The sequence below is a fragment of the Phodopus roborovskii genome, unplaced genomic scaffold, assembly GCF_943737965.1.
Source record: "Phodopus roborovskii unplaced genomic scaffold, PHOROB, whole genome shotgun sequence".
In the NCBI taxonomy this organism is placed as follows: domain Eukaryota; kingdom Metazoa; phylum Chordata; class Mammalia; order Rodentia; family Cricetidae; genus Phodopus; species Phodopus roborovskii.
In genome coordinates this window covers 5278955-5299862 of record NW_026126511.1, presented here as the reverse complement: position 1 = coordinate 5299862, position 20908 = coordinate 5278955, and the positions used below count along the sequence as shown (strand labels likewise).

The 20908-nt window shown below is 45.7% G+C and overlaps 1 protein-coding gene across 1 annotated transcript in view; it reads right to left on the bottom strand.

Annotated features, from left to right (window-relative positions):
* Positions 1–16812, bottom strand: part of Dct (dopachrome tautomerase) — a 34283-nt gene extending 17471 nt beyond the window's left edge. The window contains exons 1-4 of the mRNA XM_051195230.1: positions 16503–16812; positions 7980–8279; positions 5629–5729; positions 2815–2981 (exon numbers count right to left, since the gene is read on the bottom strand). Of these exons, the coding sequence (XP_051051187.1) occupies positions 2815–2981; positions 5629–5729; positions 7980–8279; positions 16503–16797 (863 nt within the window). The 5' untranslated portion in view covers positions 16798–16812. The remainder of the gene's footprint in view (positions 1–2814; positions 2982–5628; positions 5730–7979; positions 8280–16502) is intronic.
* Positions 16813–20908: the final 4096 nt, after the last annotated feature.

The following is a 20908-nucleotide window of genomic DNA, read 5'->3' as shown; positions in this document are numbered from 1 at the left end:
GGTATCGGAACAAATAGTAAGGGCCATGGTGATTAGTCACTTTACACGGTCAAAACTGGGTGTAAAATTATTACCCTGGAAACTAACCATGGAGAGACATTTCAAAAATGCGGATGCCCAAAACATGACTGCAGGGGTAAATGTGACAATGATTACCATTCCGTTCAAAAAGACAGGGACAGGGTTTACAAGCAGGATGGCAGCCACTGTAATTGTCATTGAGTGTGAAAAGAATTGAAGGGGCGGTATGGTAGTCTCTGCTAAACTGAACCAAGCCAGTTTGGGAGCAATATCTCTAGAGCTGGGAAAAACATTTTAGGTCAACTGGAGACAAACAGGAAGCCAGAAAAGCAGATAAAATTATACAGATAAAATGCAGCACAAAAACACTTTTTAATATTTAAAATGATAAAAGTCTCAAGCCCCTCGGTTTTATAGTCCTACATTGAATCCATACATGTACACACCCGTGCCCACGCACACACATACAAAGTTGTCAATATTATACCCCATAATTCATATAATTACAATAGCTGTGATAATTATTAAATAATTACAATTTAAAAGTCATTAATGTGTAACATATTTATAAATAAATTATGATGTGTAAATAGCAACATTTTTAGTTCTCATACTCATTATGCGAGTACATGCACACATGTGTATAGAAGTATGCAAACCTGAGGGTTATGTTTCCTTGGCAAGGAGCCAACAAACACCATCAACTCTCTTAAGTTGTAACCTCCGTGAGTCTGGGTTTACAGTCTTGCCTGGGATTCCCAGCTTACTATGTGAGTACCAGGATTGGAACTTCGGTTTTTGTGATTTTTCATCAAGTACCCTTAGCTACTATGTCTCCTCTGTAGGGCCATGAAATAAAATGTTTCAACGTGAAAAATGAAAACCATATCTGGGAATTGTGTGAACACAGGTGGGTATTAGTAGTTAGGTGGCAGATTCGAGGCTGAGAGAGAGGGTTCACAACACGTGCTGCTGGTAGCCTGAAGTCTCAGCATCAGAAGATTAATGCATGGACAGAGGTAGATTTTTCAAGACGTTATTGCATGGGCTTCAAAGAGTGAGGGAAAGCAGCTGGCAGGCGAGAGAGTGAGCACACATGCAAAGATGGAGGATGTCAGGACCCAAACACCAGCTAATAAAAGACCTCCAAGGCATCATTTCCAAAGTTTGTTACGGGGAGGCAGTCTGTGAAATGAGTTCTAGATGTCCAAAGTAGTTTTTTTCAAAACACATTTTGAACCCGTATTCTCTAGACTTATGTGATCACAGAAACCTCTTTTCATATCACTTACGAGTAGACAAAGGCATGATGGGAAGTGGTGTTCTATGGTACTGAGTGAAATTGAGCAAAGGTGTCTACAACATCCTACCAGCAGAGGCCTGACCCGAGAGCTTCAGGGTGTGCAGAATAGAGAAGACAGTTTCCTGTGACAGGGCTGGACCCTCAGAACAGCAAATGCCCAGGGACATCACTGGCCAGGGAGGTAGCCCTAGAGTCACTAAACAGTGGAGGATAAGGAGTCAAGGTTGTACAAGTTAAAGCACAGGGATTTGAGAGAGAAGAAATAAATGAAGGAATGCAGAGGAGCCTCTTGGGCAATCTTTTTCAGAGACACAGTTGTTATTCCTTATCCACAATTTTCCTTCCCACAGCTGGTTACCTGCAGTCAGCTCTTGTCTCAAATAACCCTGCAGGGCCCTGAGAAACTAAAGTATTTTGAAAGGAAAAGAGAGACTATGTTCGCATCGCTCTTACTTTAGAACACTATTTTAATCGTACTATTTTATTATTAGTTGTTGTTGTTGATTTCTTACTGTGCCTAATTCATAAATTCGATTTGACCATAAGTAGGAAAAATCAGAGTGCATAGGGTTTGGTACTATCTGTGCTGTCAAGTACCCCATGGGAATCTTGGAATAGATCCCCAAAAGTCAGAGGGGTTAGTGAACTGCACCTGGAAAGGACAACTTTGAAGGAAGAATTCTTCCAGGCCTCTGGGCCACCGATTTGCTCATGTAGCTTAACACTTGAGCCTCCCACATCCAGGAGTCTGTGCTTCTGTCCTGCACAGCTCCTCAGGAACCTGTGAGACAGACACCAACTTTCTTCCAGAGGCCTTGGGAGAGTCATGTGTGGTGCTCCCTCATCTAGAACCTTCCATCTACACACACCCTCCTTGCCTCCCCCACATCTAACCAGGGTCTGTAGCACCCTCTGTCTCAGAACCATCAGCTCCACACCCTGTGGACTTGTCCTGACTCTCTTTTTGGCTTCATGAACACACACACACACACACACACACACACACGCAGGCACACACACATACTTACACACACATGCTTGCACACATACACACACACACACATGCTTGCACACATACACACACCTCTTATAGAACTTCTCAGACTGCTTTGTAACTCATTTACCACAAATTGATCTCTGTAAATGCAGACAGGCTGGATCTTATTCATCCTTGTGTGCCCAGCAAGGTTGCATCACCAAGAATGTGCTTGATGCCCAGCAAGTGTTGGCTGAATGCCAGAACTGCTCCCAAGGGTAAACGCATGTTTCTGGTGTCAACATGATGCCTAAGCACACCAATATCATTTCCGTGAGTCTACTTTTTCACTTGAGAGCTTTGTGAGTTTAAATTCCTGCCTCCCATGAAAAGAAAAAAAAATTTCATGAACATGTAAACATAACTCCATGTACCACAGAGAGAAATATAAAGAAATGTAGTGTCTATCACCCAGAACTGGGGGAAAACGGTCTGGAGAGCTCGGTGGTGTTACCTGTCACACACGATCTCCCAGGTGGAGAATCTTGAATTCTGACTAATCAGGGTTGGGTCATCTTGCCTCGATGCTCCCAGCAGCTCATCTGTGCACACATCACACTCGGTCTTCCCGGTTGCGAAGTTCCAGTAGGGCAAAGCGAAGGACTCATTGCCCAGGAGTCTCTAAAAGCAAGGTATGTGTCACATGCTACACAAACATGAGTAACACAAAGGCTGGCACGCGAATCAGATGGATTTCAAAAGTCAATGTATCTCTGAGAGTTTGGGTTCTAAAGTCAGACAAAAGCATTTGCTGCCACGTTATCAACTGGTGCTACATATTGAATTCCAATATTCAAAAAGGTCAGTTCACTTAGAACATCGGCATGTGTATAATTCCCCAATGATGTTAGTGCTAATGAATTTCTCTGTTTTGGTAACGGTGACAGTTCTTTTGCCCGCTCCACGGACTCCACGTCCACAGCAATGCTATACTAGGTTCGAAAGTTTAGGGGACAAGTTTAGTGTTGCCGTGCATTCTCATTGTTTGGGGAAACAAACTCATTTTCACCTAAAAGCAAAACCTTTTCCCTGTTCTTACTGCGTCAAGGCAGAGAAGACAGTCTCAGATGGTCACATGGCTGGGGCACAAAGCTAATAGGTCGCACTTTGGAAGGCGGCTTTGTACAGCATCTTCATATGAAGGAGATGGTCCATAGAACCACAGCGCTCACCATCCCATATACAACCAGCAAGTTAATGCACTCCAAAAGATAGCATGCGTAAAACAGTAGACTGTAGAAGATTTCCATATAATCAAATAGGCTAAAACATACAAATATTTCTGAAACCAAGTAATTAAAAAAAAAAAACACAGTACAAAAAACAAAAACAAAACAAAATCAAAGAAGTCCCAAAGGCGCCGTAAGAAATATTTCACTGGGGGTGAGGGACTTCGGCAGCTCTCAAAAGAAGGTTTCTTCAAGACTCAGACGTCCATTGTGTCTGCTGTTTCAGTCTGGGGTCTGAAAGACTCTCCACTTAGTGTCTGACTTATTTTCCTGTTAAACAGGAACTGGAATGTGAACTTTGCTCTGTGGTACACTGAGGGCTAGGTGACTGGCGAATAAGATTCACTGAGATTTTAGGATTAGATCGTTACCTGCCATAGAATAGCAAAGTATTAGTGCAATTCTATTGCAGGTATGTAACCTTGGTCTGAAGATTCATCAGTGAACAAGACAGATGTGTTCTCTTGCTCCAATCACAATCGACGGAGAAGCTGGAACTAGGAAGGAGCCTGCAGAGTGCTAATTAGAACAGCTCCCATCAGTCAAACGCTAACTCTGTGTCAAGCCTTCCATGTTTCACCTGCCTTTAATCATGCAGTCTTCCCTAAGTTACAGTAGCCTAGACATGCCACCCCTGAGGTCTCCCGGCTCCTCTCGACTGTCTCCTTTCCTCTGCCCAGAGGGACAGTGCCTCTCTGCTTGGAAAGATCGTATTTCACATGTTATCCAGCCCCCTCCCTTCTTTATTGCTCTGTGTTGGGGAACATGCATGGGATGATCCCAGGCTACCGGCAGAGGACATTTGCTCAGAGCTCTGTGGGGCAAAGGACCTGGAGGAGAGGCCTCTTCAGGGTTTGTGGTTGCACAGCCCAGTATCCTACTAGGGTTTAAAATTAGGAAGCTGATTTCTGCATGGATATCAGCTTTCTCATTAATCAGTCAGGGACTGTGTGTATTTCCTTAAGAAAAAAAAACATTTTATAAAAATCAAAGAAGCAAATGTATACTATCAAAAGTGAACCATCTAAAACCAGTCACGTCCTATCCACTCCGCATGACTGAGCCCACATTTGCCTGTCACATCACCTAGGAAACAGAGTCTCAAGGTAACGTTGACACCTCCTTCACAGTTTTGCCTCCACTCCTACAATTTGTAAAACTGTGAGGTCCAACCATTGGGCTTTTTTGAGAGGGAGATAAGTTGTGAGATGAATGTTACACGGCCATGTATGGAACTGGAAAGCCCAGAGTTGAGTCCATTCTGAGGAAGTCTTTAAAGTTGTGAGCCTCTTGTCTGTCTGTTTAACTAAGCTCACAGGGTTGTTGAAGGACTAGAGACTGATAGAACTACACGATCCAGTAAGACGGTCTCATGGATAACAGCGCCTGTAGCCAAACCTGATAGCCTGAATTCGAAGCTGTGCCTACAAGTTGTCCTCTGACCTGCACACGTATACTCATGCTCAAACACACATAACACACACACACTAAGTGTGATAAACAACTTTGGTTTTTCAAAAGGTAAAAAAAAAGAAGTCAATATATGAAAATACATTCACATATGATCCATATAAATGTGTAAATCTCACATATGCATTTTTGCATATGTGTAAATAAGCACAATGCAATTGTCCTGATTTAACAGAGAGGGAAATCCTACCATTTGCAAAGTAGATGAACCTAGAGGGACATTATTGCCAAGTGAAATGAACCAGGTTTAAAAGAAAAATGCTGCATAATTGCATGCATGTGATATCTGAAAAAGTATTAAATTCATAGGAGGTAGGTCGAATTGGAAAGACAAAAAGCCTGGAGATCTAACGCACAGCAGGAGGGCAAAACTCACAGCACCATCATCCACGGGTAATTTGTCAAAAGAGCATACTTTAGATTCTCGACGCTCACGGAAAGCAAAGCTGTCTGGGCTGCTGAGTGAGGTCGTTTTCTTCACTAGTCATGACTGAAATAAGTATATTACACAGCGTGTATTCCCTACATGCAAACGCTTTGTAGACACTGAATGCAAGGCTTGTACCAACCTGGAGATCTCTTTCCAGCCACAACAAATGGTACCTGTGCCAGGTGACAAACGCAGGCCCTTGGTGTGAGAAATCTATGGCCTTATAGGGGCGTCCTGGACCTAGAACCATTGGGAAACAGAGGTCACAGAAGATTTGAGATGTTAAACCTTGCTGGGGGTGTGTCCACAGTGTTTTAGCTTAAAAACAATATGTCTATTAAAAAGCAACAGTAAGAACGATAATAAAAAAAGGCTTCAAAAGCAATTAACACTTTCACAAAACAGTCTTTCATTTCTCAAAAGTTTGACTTTTTAGCAGAGAACCAGAAACCCAAGTCGTTTTCAGTAGTCAGTGTCCTGTTACCTACTTTAATTTTTTTTCACAATGGTGAATTAAAAATATAATGCTGTCTAAAAATGCCCTTCACTGGGACCTAAATGAAATGGATTTTAAAGATATTTTCTGGCTTGTTCTTTGAAATTGCATAAACTTTTAACAGACACATTACTTAATAATGTAGCAGCTTCAGCCACACTCCATGCTAATGCAGCCTTTATACAACCAAAAAGAACTTGCAAACGAGTTCTGCCTCAGGCATCCACCAGCAGGAACCACCAGTTGACATGCATGGTCACCAAGAGCAGAAGAAAAAAAAACATATGCTGGAAGCAATTTGGTTGGCCACCGGAGCTGCCGATTTTAGCGAGGAGCTTTGAGCAATTAACCCTCCTTGGTGTGTGCTCCATCCTTTCTTAGCAGCTTACGGTGACAGGCGGGAACATCATCTCTCTTTAGTTCTTTCAAAGGTATCTGTGTTAACTCCAGAGAGCCGCATGAATATAAATTGAGTTCCCAGAGAAGACCAGACACTACAGTTTCCCTTTCCTCCTGAGAGGCTACAGTCTCATAAAACAAAAATTCCTTGGAGTAATGACAGGAAAGCGATAAAGGCTCACAGCTGGAGGAGTCGTCCCCCCCCCATCTATCGATAAAGGAAGATGGATGCTTACCTGGAAGGCAGGTTCTAAAAACACTAAAAGCAGAGCTCCTGCTGCTGCTGCTGTCGGCCACTGAGCCTTTTTAGAAAATGTTTTTTGACTATAAAAAAGTTCCAAGTTTTCTATCCCAAAATTATGAGTGACACAATACCAAAAAAACGGGACCCAGTGAGGGGCCCAGTGAGGACTGCACCAGACCAAGTCCACCCTGACCCCAGGGAGGGGACCCAGAGGCAGGGACAGCAGCCAAGTGTGCAGACTGTTACCAGAACTCTCCAGGAACAAAACAATGCCTTCTCCCCAACCCACCAGTAACGGGGGAATGAAGGTGTAGCTGTTTGACTGATGGCATGCATGTCCATCGGCCTCCTGAGCCATATGCCACCCGGTCCCCACGTTTTAGCTTGGGGGGGGGGAGTCCTCAATATTTCACAAGCGTCACTTTTTGTTTCTGTTGTGTGTGTGGGCTGGAGTCACAGGCACTACAGCACATGCCCAAGGGGAGTTCAAGGACAACTTTGTGGGATCCGAGGAGCCGCCCAACATTTTGGAATTGTGCTGTAAAGGAAAGGTTTACGCCAAGCCATAGCAACGTAGAGTTCCCCTCGCCTAGCCTTGTGGGTAATTGTGCCTGAGTTAGATGCTCAAGAAAAGAAAAGTGGTGATATGAGCCCGGTGCTTGTGGCCAGCGAGAAGGTAAAGACACTTGTCATCCATCGTAAGCCTGGACACCTGAGCTCCACCCACGAGACCCGCCTCCAAGTGCAAGGAGAGAGCTGTGGTCATCAGGAGGCGCCTGTCCTTCTGGGAAGCAAACTCAAGTGAACTTCCAGCGCGGAGGACAGTGCGGTGATGGTGTGTGGGTGTGTGTGTGTGTGTGTGTGTGTGTGTGTGTGTGTGTGTGTGTGTAAGGAGCCCGGCATTTCCAGTGCAGACACTGAATTTCTGAACAAGGAAATGCTTGTGCTCCTGGCCAACGTTCAGTGAAATCTCTAATTTGAACAAAAGGCCAGAAGAGCCAGCTTTCAAGCCGAAGCTGAGTCCCCCCATCGCTCCCCCCTGGATTCAAAAGGAGTTTGCCTGCACCTCACCAGCTCATGCCTTTGAGGATTAAGTTTCACACAGGGCTAGGATTAGGCTGTGGACCAGGAATATAAACTAGGAGAGTTTAGAAGTGTCTGCGGAACAGGAAGGAACGGCCCCATTTGAACTACAGGTGGTGTTCGGTGATTCTGCCAGTCCAAAAAGTAACCTCGATTGAGGTTGCTTCCCGGTTAATTAACCTGTATCAAATGGCTTCTACCCCACCCCCACCCCCCAACACATACCCAAGCTTCTAATAATGGATGTTAGGCCAATAGGGGAACCCACCTAATAACGTGTCTCGAACAGAGTAATAATGGAGCCAGACAAAGAAGTCATACACGCTGCAGTTGGCGATCTGTGGCTGGGTTCCGTTGGGTCCGAGCAGCCCCAGCCAGTGCTGCGTGGTGATGACATAGTCTGGGTGCACGGTCTTCTTGGCCAGGTCTAAGGCGGCCAGGAACTGCTCCCTCTCCTGGGCAGTCAGGGAATGGATATTCCGCCGCAGCACACGGGGCTTCTGCTCATCACATTTGGGACCGGTCCAGCCAAACTTGCAGCCTCCGCAATTATAACCAGCAAAGTTTCCTGGGATGTAGAAACGGGGGGGAGTGGGTGTGGGGTTATACACTCAAAAAGGAAATTCTCAGTGGGACAGATGTTACAAGGGGCCAAGAAGGGCCCTGACAGGTGAGGGAAGACCATGCAGACACACACACACACACACACACACACACACACACACACACACACACACACACACGGGAAGCACAGGACAGGACAGGGGGAGGGAGGACCTCAGGAAGAGCATCAGGAAGCCAAGGGCAGAGATCTCAGGAGGCAGCGGCCCTGCTCACGCCTTGTTCTCAGGCTTCCACCTCCAGAACTAGCAGAAAATAACTTGTGTTCCTTCTGTGAAGGCTTCCTGCAGCAGCCCTCGCAAAGGAACTCTCTTCTCACACCCTCTCATCCCAACCCAATGTGATCTTGCTAATCTCCGTACACTGTGACCCGCACAGGCTGACCCATTGATTTAATGATTCCAACACACAGGAAGCAGGGGCAGGTGGACCTGTGTGTGTTCCAGGCCAGCCCGTTCTACCAGCACAACACAGCCAGGATTACACTGAGAAACCCTATCTTAAAAATAATAATAATAATAATAATAATAATAATAATAATAATAATAGCAAAGAAGCTGACTCCCAGCACTTGGGTGACATCTAACTCTAAAACTGCTGGTTTCTTTCACAAAGGAGACAGCATTAGACAAAAATCAATGGTGCCTGGCAGATCATAAAAGTGAATCAGAGACCACAGTGGCAAGAAGCACAAATCCTTTAGAATGCGCTGCCTGCAACAAAATGACTCTGCTTTCCCACACCCAGGGGACAAGAACTAGTGAGCAAACTCAAGGCGTCTGTCCCTGCTGTCCCTGAGATCTGGTACCTAAGCCTGAGTTCTTTGCCTGCCTTTGCACCTGGTACCTGTGGGTTTCCTTTGGGCACAGCTATTATTCCCACGAGAAGACAAAGGTGCTGATCTCCAGAACATTAAAGTGATTCCATGTACGTAATGCCGATGACCAGCTCCCTGTCGGCCTCTCGTGACCCCAAGATGATTACCTGTACCTACACGTGCCTGGAACACCTTCTTATCTTCCTAAATCCCTGCCTGCTGGAGCGAACGACCTGCCTGCCTTTTAACGTCATGATCGATCCTCTCTATGCCATGCTCTGGATGTGTGGAACCTGGAGCTTTGTAAATGCTACTCTTGTGCTCTATCACTGAACTGCACCCCCGGCTGGGTCCCTGCAAGACAGAAGGGCCTGGGCTGCCTTCCCTTGGCCACTTGGGGTCCCATTTACTTATTCATTTGTAAGCAGCAAGGAGAGCTGGCTCAGTGGTGGAGCTCTGGGTTTCTACTCCCAGCATCATCGGGACAAAACGAAAGAGAAAGAAAATACGAAGTCATTGAACAAAATTTTACGTTCAAAGAATACATACGTCCTAGTCCATTGAGCACTCAGTCAGACGGGATAATTTCAGTGGGAAAGGAAACAAGACCAGCATCAGGCAGGATGGGCAAAGGATATGTGTGCCTTTTGCTTTCAGCGTGTGTGTGTGTGTGTGTGTGTGTGTGTGTGTGTGTGTGTGTGTGTGTGTGGCTACAGTAGGATGTTCGGCTGTCTTAGTCTAAATAACAACAGACCTGAATCTGAGGTGTGGCTAATCCTGACCTCAAGGCTAGGGAAGGAGAAGTTGGAGCTAAGGTGTGGTTACTGAACCCTCAGGATAAGTGAGGAAGAAAAGTCTCTTTGTTCCATATACCGTGGATACTGTGTTCCCCTTTTTGGATAAGGTACATAAGAGTGGTGAAAAATAAACTAGTGGCATTTCAGTATTGACTGATCTGCCCTCCTGGCCTTTATTCTGTTCTTCTTTATCATCTACAGCTAGCCTTTCCCTCATCCACGCTCCCCCACTACTCAGGTATGGACGTGGGGCCGCTCAGCTGGCTCCAATTGTAGCCCCACAAAGACCACACCCGACACTCGAGTGTGCATGTGTGTTGTGGTTGTTACTGCTGCTGTTGTTGTCCATACATGTCTAAGTGGGTTCGTGTGTGCATGTATGTATGTATGTGCATATGCGCATGCCAGAGGTCATCATCAAGTCTCTTCTACTACTCTCGCTCATTTGTGAAACCACTCTCTCACTGAACCTGGGGCTCACCAACTCAGCTAGTTGTCTGTCTGGACAACAGGCTCCAGGGACTTGTCCGCCTCAGCCCCCAGCTCTGGGATTACATGTGCACATGGAGAACTGAAGGGTTGGTTCCGAGAACCCAGGGTTAATTCCCAGCATGCACATGGTAGTTCACACCTTGAAGAAACTCACTCCTGTTCCAAGGGATCTGATGTCCTCCTCTGGCTTCCACAATCTTCCTAGAACCAGGCATGAACATACCTGGTGCATGTATATGCACGCAAGCAAACACTCATAGACATGAATTGAAAATAAATAATAAAGTTTTGGAAGGTTAGTTGGGTCGTCTGAAGACAATACCTAGCTCATCATGCTGTCCAGACCTTAATGAAAGACCTTCAGTCACAAAGACCCAAGTAAAATATACGTATATGCACTTATAGAGATATCGTTTTTTTAAGTACACGTTGAGACTCACTTTCTGCACGGTCCCTGGGGAATCCCAACTCAGACCCCCCTGAATGAATGGCAAATGCTTTGCCCGTTGAGCTGTCTCCTCTGTCTCCTCAATTCTTTCTGCTCAGTTTTTCTGTGGATTAGAAACAGTCCTAAAAATGTTTTTAAATAGTAAGAAGAACAAAAAAAAAAAAAAAAAACACTTCATAGCAGTGACTTTGAAACATCCTTACATTAAAAGACATGAAACTACTTTTGACTGCTGAGGCCTGAAGTTGAGTCATTCACGGCTTATGCTGTAATTTCTGCACAACACTGCACATCACGATTCTTGTGTTGGAAATACTGGCACCCCAACAGTCTTCCCCGTTTGTTTATGCAGCAAATAATGCACCGAACATCTACCACCTACTACCATCAAGACTAAACAAGGGAGCATGGCAGTGAGGTGGGGGGGGTCAGCCATGGCAGGGGCTTCATGACAGTGAGGTGGGGGGGTCAGCCATGGCAGGGGCTTCATGACAGTGAGGTGGGGGGGGTCAGCCATGGCAGGGGCTTCATGGCAGTGAGGTGGGTGGGGTCAGCCATGGCAGGGGCTTCATGGCAGTGAGGTGGGGGGGGTCAGCCATGGCAGGGGCTTCATGGCAGTGAGGTAGGTGGGGTCAGCCATGGCAGAGGCTTCATGGGAAACCTCTGTACTTTTGACTTAATTTTTACCTGAACTTAGAGTTGCTCTAAAGGTCAGAAAGGGAGAGTTGGGGTCTCTGGAAGTTGGGGTCTCTGGAAGTTGGGGTACATGAGATTAACAAGCATTGTTTACTTGTGTGATGTTGCCAAAGGGAAAAAAAATAAAAGATATTCTACTTTTAAAAATAGTCTTAAAACAACTTTCAATATGCCTTCCTCCGTTCCCACAGCTTTTTATATTTTTAAACAAATTTCCACTGCCAGTGGCTTTCAACTAGACCTCTCATAAGAGTTCTGCTGCACAGAGCTCTTGTAAATACACACACACACACATACATACATACTTAGATACATAGACCCCAGAGCACAGTGTCCCGGGCACAGGCTCCACATGTATTCTGTTGAAAGTCTTAGAAAACCCCACTTCCCAAATGTCAGAGCAATGCCTTGTCTTCACTTATCTCTACGGCACACCCCAGAACATTAAATCCATTGCCCCCTTTCTACATAACATGGTATGGACACGGTGCTAAGCAAATGTCACTTAAGTGAGTGATGGAGGGAACACTGAACATTAGGAAAGGACACATTTTAGACACCAGGGAATACAGACATAAATAAGGCACCATTGTAGAGGAAATGGGAGGGCACCTGTGCACGATGAGACATCAACACATCTGTGACTGCAGAAGTAAAAACATAAAGAACCAGAGGTTTGTGATCTGACAAAAGAGAAAACAAGCACTCCTGCTTCATAACTAAGATGAGCACAGAATTGTAATGGAAGCAGAGTCACACATCACACACACACGCACAAGCTCACACACATGTACATATGCATACACATGCACACATACACAAGCACACACATATGCACACATGCACACATACAAATACGCACACACGCACATGCATGCATGAATACATGCACACACAAGCACTCACATGCACATACACACATGCACAAACACACACATGCGCAAGCATATGCACACACACTAGCATGCTCACACACACAGTCAGCCACTCACCAGGTAGTGGTTGCTACTTGTCATGTGTAATCTTGACATTTTCTAAATGTACATTGGGTCCCTTCTATTTTTTACCTTACAGACCTGGCCTATAGAATTTATCAAAATACTAAAAATGTGACAGCCTGGCACACAGGCTGCATATTTCTTCCAGTTTCCTGGTTGCATTTTGCACCAGCTTAGTATGAGTTACCCCTCCCTCCCCTTCATGCATCAATGTTAGGAAATACAAGCGGAACACATTTTTTTAAAGATTAAGTTTTGTTTTTGTTGGGAAAACAGGCAAAGGTGGGAAGATGATTCCAATCTAACTCACACCCAGTGTGTTCTTAAGCAAACATTAGATTTAAAAGTGAAAATCCTCTCCTGACTTAAGACTAGGACGAGGAGAGAGAAAACATCTACACACCACATGTCCCTACATGCACTCCAAGGCCCAAACTCAAAAACGCTATTAGCCTAACTAAGCTTAACGACCACCGATTAGAGAGTTTACAAGGAAGCCTAAATGGCCTATTCCTTTTAATTAGAGATTCTATTATTTTAATAACAATACTTTATACTTGAGCCGATTCTTTCATCTGCAGAGCTCAAAAGGACTTTTCCAGTGTGGTTCCGTCATTATGCCCATTTCAGAGATTGGAAAATGAGGCACTTAGTCGCTTGTACAAACAAGAAGCTCTCAGCCAACTGCTCAAAAACTATTTGGTGCCCAAGGATTTCAAAAGCCCAAAGACACAGCTGCAGCTGGCATCGGCTCATAAATGCTAACTGTCGGGTGAGCCTCAGGGTGAGCCTTAGAATGTGACGGCCAACACCAAAGTCTCCTGACTTTCACGCTCCATTCCTGACAACTGCATTCGGCAATTGTGTTCCCAGTTTATCCCAACAGAGAGGAAAGAGAAACACTCGACGGAGAATTGGGCCACAGGATTTGTTTATTTTACTTTAGTTTTCCTTGTCTTCCTTTATGGGGTTAAAGGTTCTCTTACAAGCCTATAGTACAAAACCTGGACTCATTATTTTCCTCAAGGAATCAGCAAAGGTCACCAGCACTCTGTTGGTCAGATGCTAATTTCCATCTCTGCCTTAGAAACATCAGGGTGGCCAGGAGGGTCCCAGGTGTTCTTTTTGCAAGTGATTTTTGAAGGCTCCTGGAGCCAAGGGATGCTCAGCCGAGTATAAACTCCACAGAGTAACAAGGCAAATCACTCACTCTTTAAGCAGGAAAAATAGAACATCATATGCCTGTCTGCCTTTGAAACATTTGACATGTCACAGAATGGTGACAACTACACACACACAAAGCAAAACATCCCATTGCAAGTCTCTATAAAGACAGTTTTGTGTCTCGGGGAAACAAACTTAGTTTTGTGTCTCAAGGCTCGGGGAAACAGACATCCAGCCAACAAAGATGGACCCAAAGGGGACTGAGGGTGTGAGCTCTCGGTTCAGTTTCCACAATCTCAAAAGCAAAGCCCTTTTCACAGTAAGTTGGGAAAAGAGGAGGAAGCGGTGGAAGGACCAGCATCTACCTCTTCCAGCCTGTGGATGGGCCTGAAAGACGCTATGCTCGTGAGACAAATCCCCCCACATGTAGAATGCCGCCTGGCTCCTCCCAAGTAAGGCATCTAAAGTGGCCAGCTAACCAGAAAGGACAGGAGCGTGGTGGTTAGCAGGGACGAGGGCAGAGGAGGAAACTCTCCTTTGAATGAACACAGAGTTAAGGGACACAAGGTGACTAAGTTTTGAGTATCCGTCCACCCTACAGCTCTGTGAAAGATAACTTATTGTCCATGAAGAATGTGCTACCAGGCTAAAGCTCATGTTGAGTGTTCCTGCAAAACCAGGACAGGGAAGTGAGGCTATACATGTATACACAACTTTTTAAATGTGTTGGTTGTGTGCAGAACTTTGTATGGCAACCCAGCTTTTAAAAACCTTTGTTTATGCACGTATTTGGGTGTTTCATCTGCATGTACACCTACACACCTCTAGAGGGCATCAGATCCCACTCAACTCGGTAACGTGTTACAGATGGCTGAGAGCCACCTTGTGGGTGCTGGGGTTTGAACTCAGTATCTCTGGTAGAACTCTTAACCGCTGAGCCATTTCTTCTGCCCCCCGGGCAATTATACTTCTTAAAGCTGAATAAAAGGACTAATTTATCAAACGAAGTTTTAGGAGCAGCAGATCTTAAGCAAACTTAACACATGTGTGGGCGCAGTTCACAATGAGCAATGGTCCTGAGGGAGTCGGAGGCAGATGAATCACAGAGAGGGGGTCAACCACGGGCAGGCAGAGGATGGCCCTCAAGGGCAGGCAAGTGTGGTCAGTGGTGGGAGATGCATTCCGAACACCCGGAGGAAGCCCCTCTTCTAGGAATTGGCCTCTGGAAATGTGATGTCTTTACATGTGGAACTTGCAGACAGGCCCTACCCCTGACCCACTGCCTCGGGGAACAGCGGCTCCCGAGTCAATCTGAAAGTATATAACTCTGACCCAAGTTGCTGAGTATTCAGAATACTTCCTCAACAAAGACACATCGCAAGCATGCCTTCTGTTCTGCTGTGACCTGTGGCTTACACGTGCACTTTATTTTAAAAGCAAATGTGCTTTCAGTATCCGAGTGGAAATTGTACTGGTGGGGTAAGACGAGCTAACTGCTTCATTCTAACCCTCGAAAACAGAGATGATCAGCTTTTGAAAGACAGTCTTTTGCCACCCATTGCCATGGAAATAACTACCATAGACGGCTGTGGAGGTTCAGAGCAAAAGTCAGCCATGTTAGTGTGGTTTCCAATAGCACAAGTGTGGAATGTAATGCCCCCTGTGGGACTGAAAATCCTATGACCTGACCATTAAAGCAAATGCTTCAATGGCTCAAAAGCAGGCAATACACATTCAATACGCCATCATAACTTTTGTGACAACTGACGTGTAGAGCAAAACTGGGACCTGAAAATTCCAAATCATTACGAGGACTTGCCTGGCGTACACCAGGTCCTAGGGTCCATCTCTCGGGACTTCTAACGTGGTAGCGATTACATCAATACAAAATTGTAAGGGCAGGACTTTTGGATTGCCTGTGCTCTCCTACGTTTCTGCAGCATGTGAGAAGGCAGAAATATTGCAGGAGGGGAGGCTGCAGGCACCTGGCTGCTGAGTGACAATGTCTGCTGCTTGCAGACTTTGGCTATTTCAGATGCCCTGGCATACTTTGCGTGGTCATCACAGTTGTGCGTGGTTTCTGGAAGCCAGAAGTGGGATACAGGAAGATGGTTTCAAGGAAACACGGGTTGAGAGAGACAGGACTGTGCAGGAAGGACCGTGAGCAGGTCAGAGAACTCAGACAACGGTAGACAGAAGCCACTGATCCCTCACAACACCCCAGTGAGGAAGCTGCTCCCACTCTCATCTCCCCAACTTTGACAGTTACAGTCCAGTCCTGGCTTGAACAAGTCGGCCGGACCCTGCCCTGCTCTATTCAGATCCTGGGAAATGCTGAGGTCAGGACTCGGCAGCACCTGCCTCCTCTCCTGCTGCCGGATGCCAAGCCGCACCCAACGCCTCAGCAAGTGTGAACCCATTGCAAGAGGGGCCCCGACCCATCTTGAAAGGACTTGTTGTAGTTTCAAAGCAGCCTCCCCATCTCTGCAGCCTCCCCTCTCAACAAACAAGCCAAAGGTATGTTGGCATGTGTTCAGAAACTCGGGCTCAGCCCACATAATGTTGGCTTCGTTTTCATAAGTACATGTACAGGGCGTGAAAGATGTAACCAGCCCATCCATCAGCCTTACTGAGTACAGCTGGCCTAACCGTTTGTCGTCATCACTCTCCTCTCTGCCTCCGGAGGGATCGCTTCCCCAGGGAGGATTCTCCTCCAAGGTCGATTCAGAGAGGGGCAGCATCTGCCCCAGACCCTCACCTGTGCACTTGCATGTCCGGTTGAAGAATTTCCTTGGCCATTGCTCACGGTCATCCTGGTTTCGAAGGACATAAGGTCCGCTCCAGGGCCTCACGTCTGTCTGCACCTCTGTGCACTGCCCACGGCCCTCTTGAGATCCACAGATATTGGCCGGCTCAGGGCCCAGGGGCGGGCAGCATTCTTTGTTCAGCACGCCTTCCAGGGTCATGCAGACCCGGGGAAACTGAGCCCGAACTCCGAGCAGAATTCCGCAGCCCAGGCAACCCAGCAGAAGCCCGCATTGCACGAGGCCCATGGCTTCTTAATTGGGAGACCTGGTCAGGCTTCGCACCTGTTTTCTGCCTGGATTTCCGCCTTGCCCTCCACTCCTGGGTTCTGGGGCATTCGCTCACTCAAATCTTCTTTTCTATTCCTTTGTTGTCTTTTTTGGCGCTGGCCCTTTCCTCTCCCCTCTCAAAATTCCCACCCAAATCACAGAACCTGCACGTGTGCACACGCGTGCATGCCCGTGCACATGCTATTTTACGTGACTCAGACAGCTAACACAAATTTAATTTCAGCAGAAGCTCCTCTAACATCAAATTTAATGAGGGGAGCGCTTCTCGCCAGCCCTCCCCGTTAAACCGGGCTCTGTCTAATTGAGTTAATTTAGAGTGCTCCAGCCATACTGCTTATTATGAAGCTGTTCCTAAGCCCCCTCCTTCTCTCCTTAGCCCTTGACTTTAATTGCCTTGAACTCAGTTCAAAAGCCAAGCACCATGCTGCCTTTATTCTCTCGGGCTTGCCAAGCCACGGGGCCTGGTGGGGTTTGGGGGGAGGCTGGGAGAAGCCATCATTAGGGGGATTATAACCAGAGAAATCCTCTTTGTTAGCACATGACCCCAAGTGCACAATGAAGCTGATAGTGTCTGGCTTTGTGTCAGGAGGGCAAAACCAGCCTCTTTATTGGGCTCATGTGTCCCAGCCAAGCTTGTGACCTCAGACTTCCCAGTGCGTCAATGGATGCAGTGAGCATTCCGTCAAAGGCCCTTCACACACCGGTGCATCGCTAAGCGCGCCTCCCTCATGACTGCTTACTGACATGGGAGAGAGCCCGCCACGGGAGATCATGCAGCCCCTGAAAATAAAGGAACGATTATTTAAGGCAGTGTACAAGGAAATGCTTTGTTGCACAATTAGGAATCCTCTTGCCTCCAGATAACAACCTCCTCTTCTCTTGCATAGCACACCCATACAACAGATTTGTTTTCACTTACATGGAAGAGTATGCTACTGGTGACTCACAACTGCCATCGCCTTCCTGGAATGAAGGCAATGGGACAAGCTGAAGTGAGGTTTGCAAGGAAAGCTTTTGATTGCAGTGAAATGTGGCATAATCAAGCTTCAACCCAGGAAGCAATGGCCCTATGTGTTAGCACGGGAGTGTGCAGATGGGCAGTGGTGGCCATTTGTCAGAGCATCTGTTCCTTCATGGTGGAAACAGGACTGTCGCGGTGCTGTAAGAAAGACCTACATAAACTGCTTCAGCTGGAGTCTAAGGATCCCTGAAATGTGGACATAAAGTACCTAGTATTAAATAAACTTCAAAGGAGTTCTTAAGGTTGAGAAAAGTACTCGGGAGCAGAGTGTAGTGGCCCATGAGTTTAATTCCAGCATTCAGGAAGCAGAGGCAGGTGGATCTGGGTGAGTTCAAGGCCAGCCTGGTCTACATAGTGAGTTTCAAGACAGCCATGGCTATGTAGAGAGACACTGTCTTTAAAAAGAAGAAGAGAGAGGAAGGAATCGTGCACAGGCTTCCCTATGGGTGTGTTCTATTCTCCCCTGTGATATTAAACAGTGACTAACTCAGTGGCAGCTCTGGACATTAAGTCAGACTCTTGAGGATACTGCAGGGCTTCAACAGTGTCAGGATGTGAGTGTACACATGTATATTTGCATGCACGTGTGTGCACTTACAATATATATGCTTTTGAAGGTATGCATTTGTACATGTTTGTATGTGCAAGTAGAGGCCAAAGATTAACATGTTTTCCCCCAACCACTTTCTACTTAGTTTTTTGAGACAGAGTCCCCACAGAACCATTTGATAAGAGTATCTGACCAGAAAGCCTCAGGGATCTGCCAACGACCTACAGTCCTGTGAGAACATGGCTAGCTGCTGGCAGTCCTTGGTTAGCTAGCTGCTGGCAGTCCTTGGTGTCTGACTCTGACTGAGTATGCCACACTGCCACTCCTCCTGCCAGAGTCACCAAGCCCTTCCTTCTTCATTTCCGTATCTGCTCCGAGTCTATCTCTCAAGGACAACAGTTACGGAATAATGAGCCAATGGAATAGTCCAGAATGCTCCCAGCTTGGGATAATTACACCCAGAAAGAACAGGGTTTCTTTTCCCAAACCGGACCATATTTGCAGAGATAAAAATCTTTTGAAGGGTGATAAGTCAACTCTGGACACCACTGACAGAAAAAGCAATTGATTATACTAGAATCATAACACTTAGGAGTTGGAAAGGCTTGAAGGTTTCTGGACCCCATTCATTCCATCCCTCTGTCTACCGCCTTCCATATTATGCCCCCATTGTGAAGCCCAGGGATTTTAGTTCGTGTGTGGTGCAGTGGATGCTCTGTGGATGTCAGAGTCAAAGTCCTAGGAACCTGAGACTGACAGACTTTCAACATTTCTCCTATCAGATTGTCTCTGTTTCATCTGCAGCTTTACATGATGGTTGTCATGGCAACCCATATCACTTCCCTGGCCCTGCTCTGAATTGTGAACTCAGACCCATATCCAGCTTCCTGCCAGACCAGTCCTCTCGAAGATCTAGACCCCTTCAAAGCAAAATTTTGCTGTCGCATCACATTTTTCCTCGTCTGGACTTAGGTCCAGAACCTACCACAGCCCTCAAATCTTTGATTCCCCTTTCTTACTTCCCCGTCAATGTTTTCTGAAGTGCATGATCAGTCAGGCAGGAGAGTGGAGGGTCGCTTGCACAGAGAGCACCTGCATTCATGTGACCTTAAGAGTGTTTTTCAGAACTCCCATACCATAGAAAGCTTGGGAAGAGCTCTACTAGAAGACCCTGCTGGACCTGGCCCTGCCTGCCTCTCTTCCTCCGCTGGGATAGAGCACTGTAGCAACTGTTACACAGAAAGACCATTCCTTTCCATCTTGGCCATTGTACTGCTGTTTAGTTATAAGCAGTTTTTCCACCAGCCTGGTCTCACCCAGAGTCACATTAGCCCCAAATAACACACAGAGATGCTATATTCGATATAAATCTGTTGGCCTATTTCTACTAGTGTTTCTTATTGACTAGCTCTGCCTTAAATATTAACCCATTTCTATTAATCTAAGTGTTTCCATGTGGCCTTATCTTACCAGAAAGACAGTCCTCTTCTCTCAAGTCTCTATATCTTGAATCTCCTCTATTACATCTCCCAGAATCCTCCTTGTCTCCTAGACCTGCCTGTCTTGCTTTCCTGGTGGTCAACAGGGCTTTATTCATTAAAACATATTTACAGAATGACATCTCCCATCATCTCCTCTTTTCTGTCTGAAATAAAAAGAAGGGTTTTAACTTTAACATGGTAAAATATATAACAAAAGAGTTATCAAATAAGACCACAGTTAACAATATTTAGTCCATTAACATTTAGCAAGATTTAAAGAAAATATTCCATCATCTGTCCTATCTTTGTGAGTCTAAAGTCTTATATGTAACTTATCTTTAATCCTAACTAAGAAAAACTATAACCATACCTATCTGTCTTCAACTCCCTTAAAGACCACAGGAGGGTAGTATATAAACTCTAGAAATGACAGAGACATCTCGCCTGGTCAGTCACCTGAAGTTCTTCTGTAATCTTCCATCTTCAGCCCATAGGCCATAGTGTGTCTAGCAGACTCCTCAGCAAAGCAGGAAACTTTAAACTGTCTTCTGTATTGGCAGTTTGTCAATCACTTTTCTTTGTGTTCTGCAGACTGTCTGGCAGACTTTTCCATGAAGCAGGAACTCTGTAGCAATGTTCATCTTGTATCATCAGTCACTTTTCTGTCCTGCATGTCCAGTTTATACAGCACAAAGTCAAACAGTCCAGACAAGAGCAGTATCTTGCCCAAATGGCTAGTCTTGCCATATTGGAAGTAAACTCCATAAAGAGTTTCTTGGATGTCCATTTTCCTTTCTGACACAGGTGGTGTTGCCAGGAGCAGTTGTGCCTCACTGTTAAGAAAAACCCTAAACCATTTTAAATGCCATATTCTGTAGGTCTTTGAAAGGTTTGAAGAATATTTATCTATCTCAAATATATCTCTGTCTATCTAGAAATCTTAACATAATTATAAGTTTTGACTACTATAGGTAACTATAATCTGTACTAAATTATACATTGTATTTTTAAATGAGC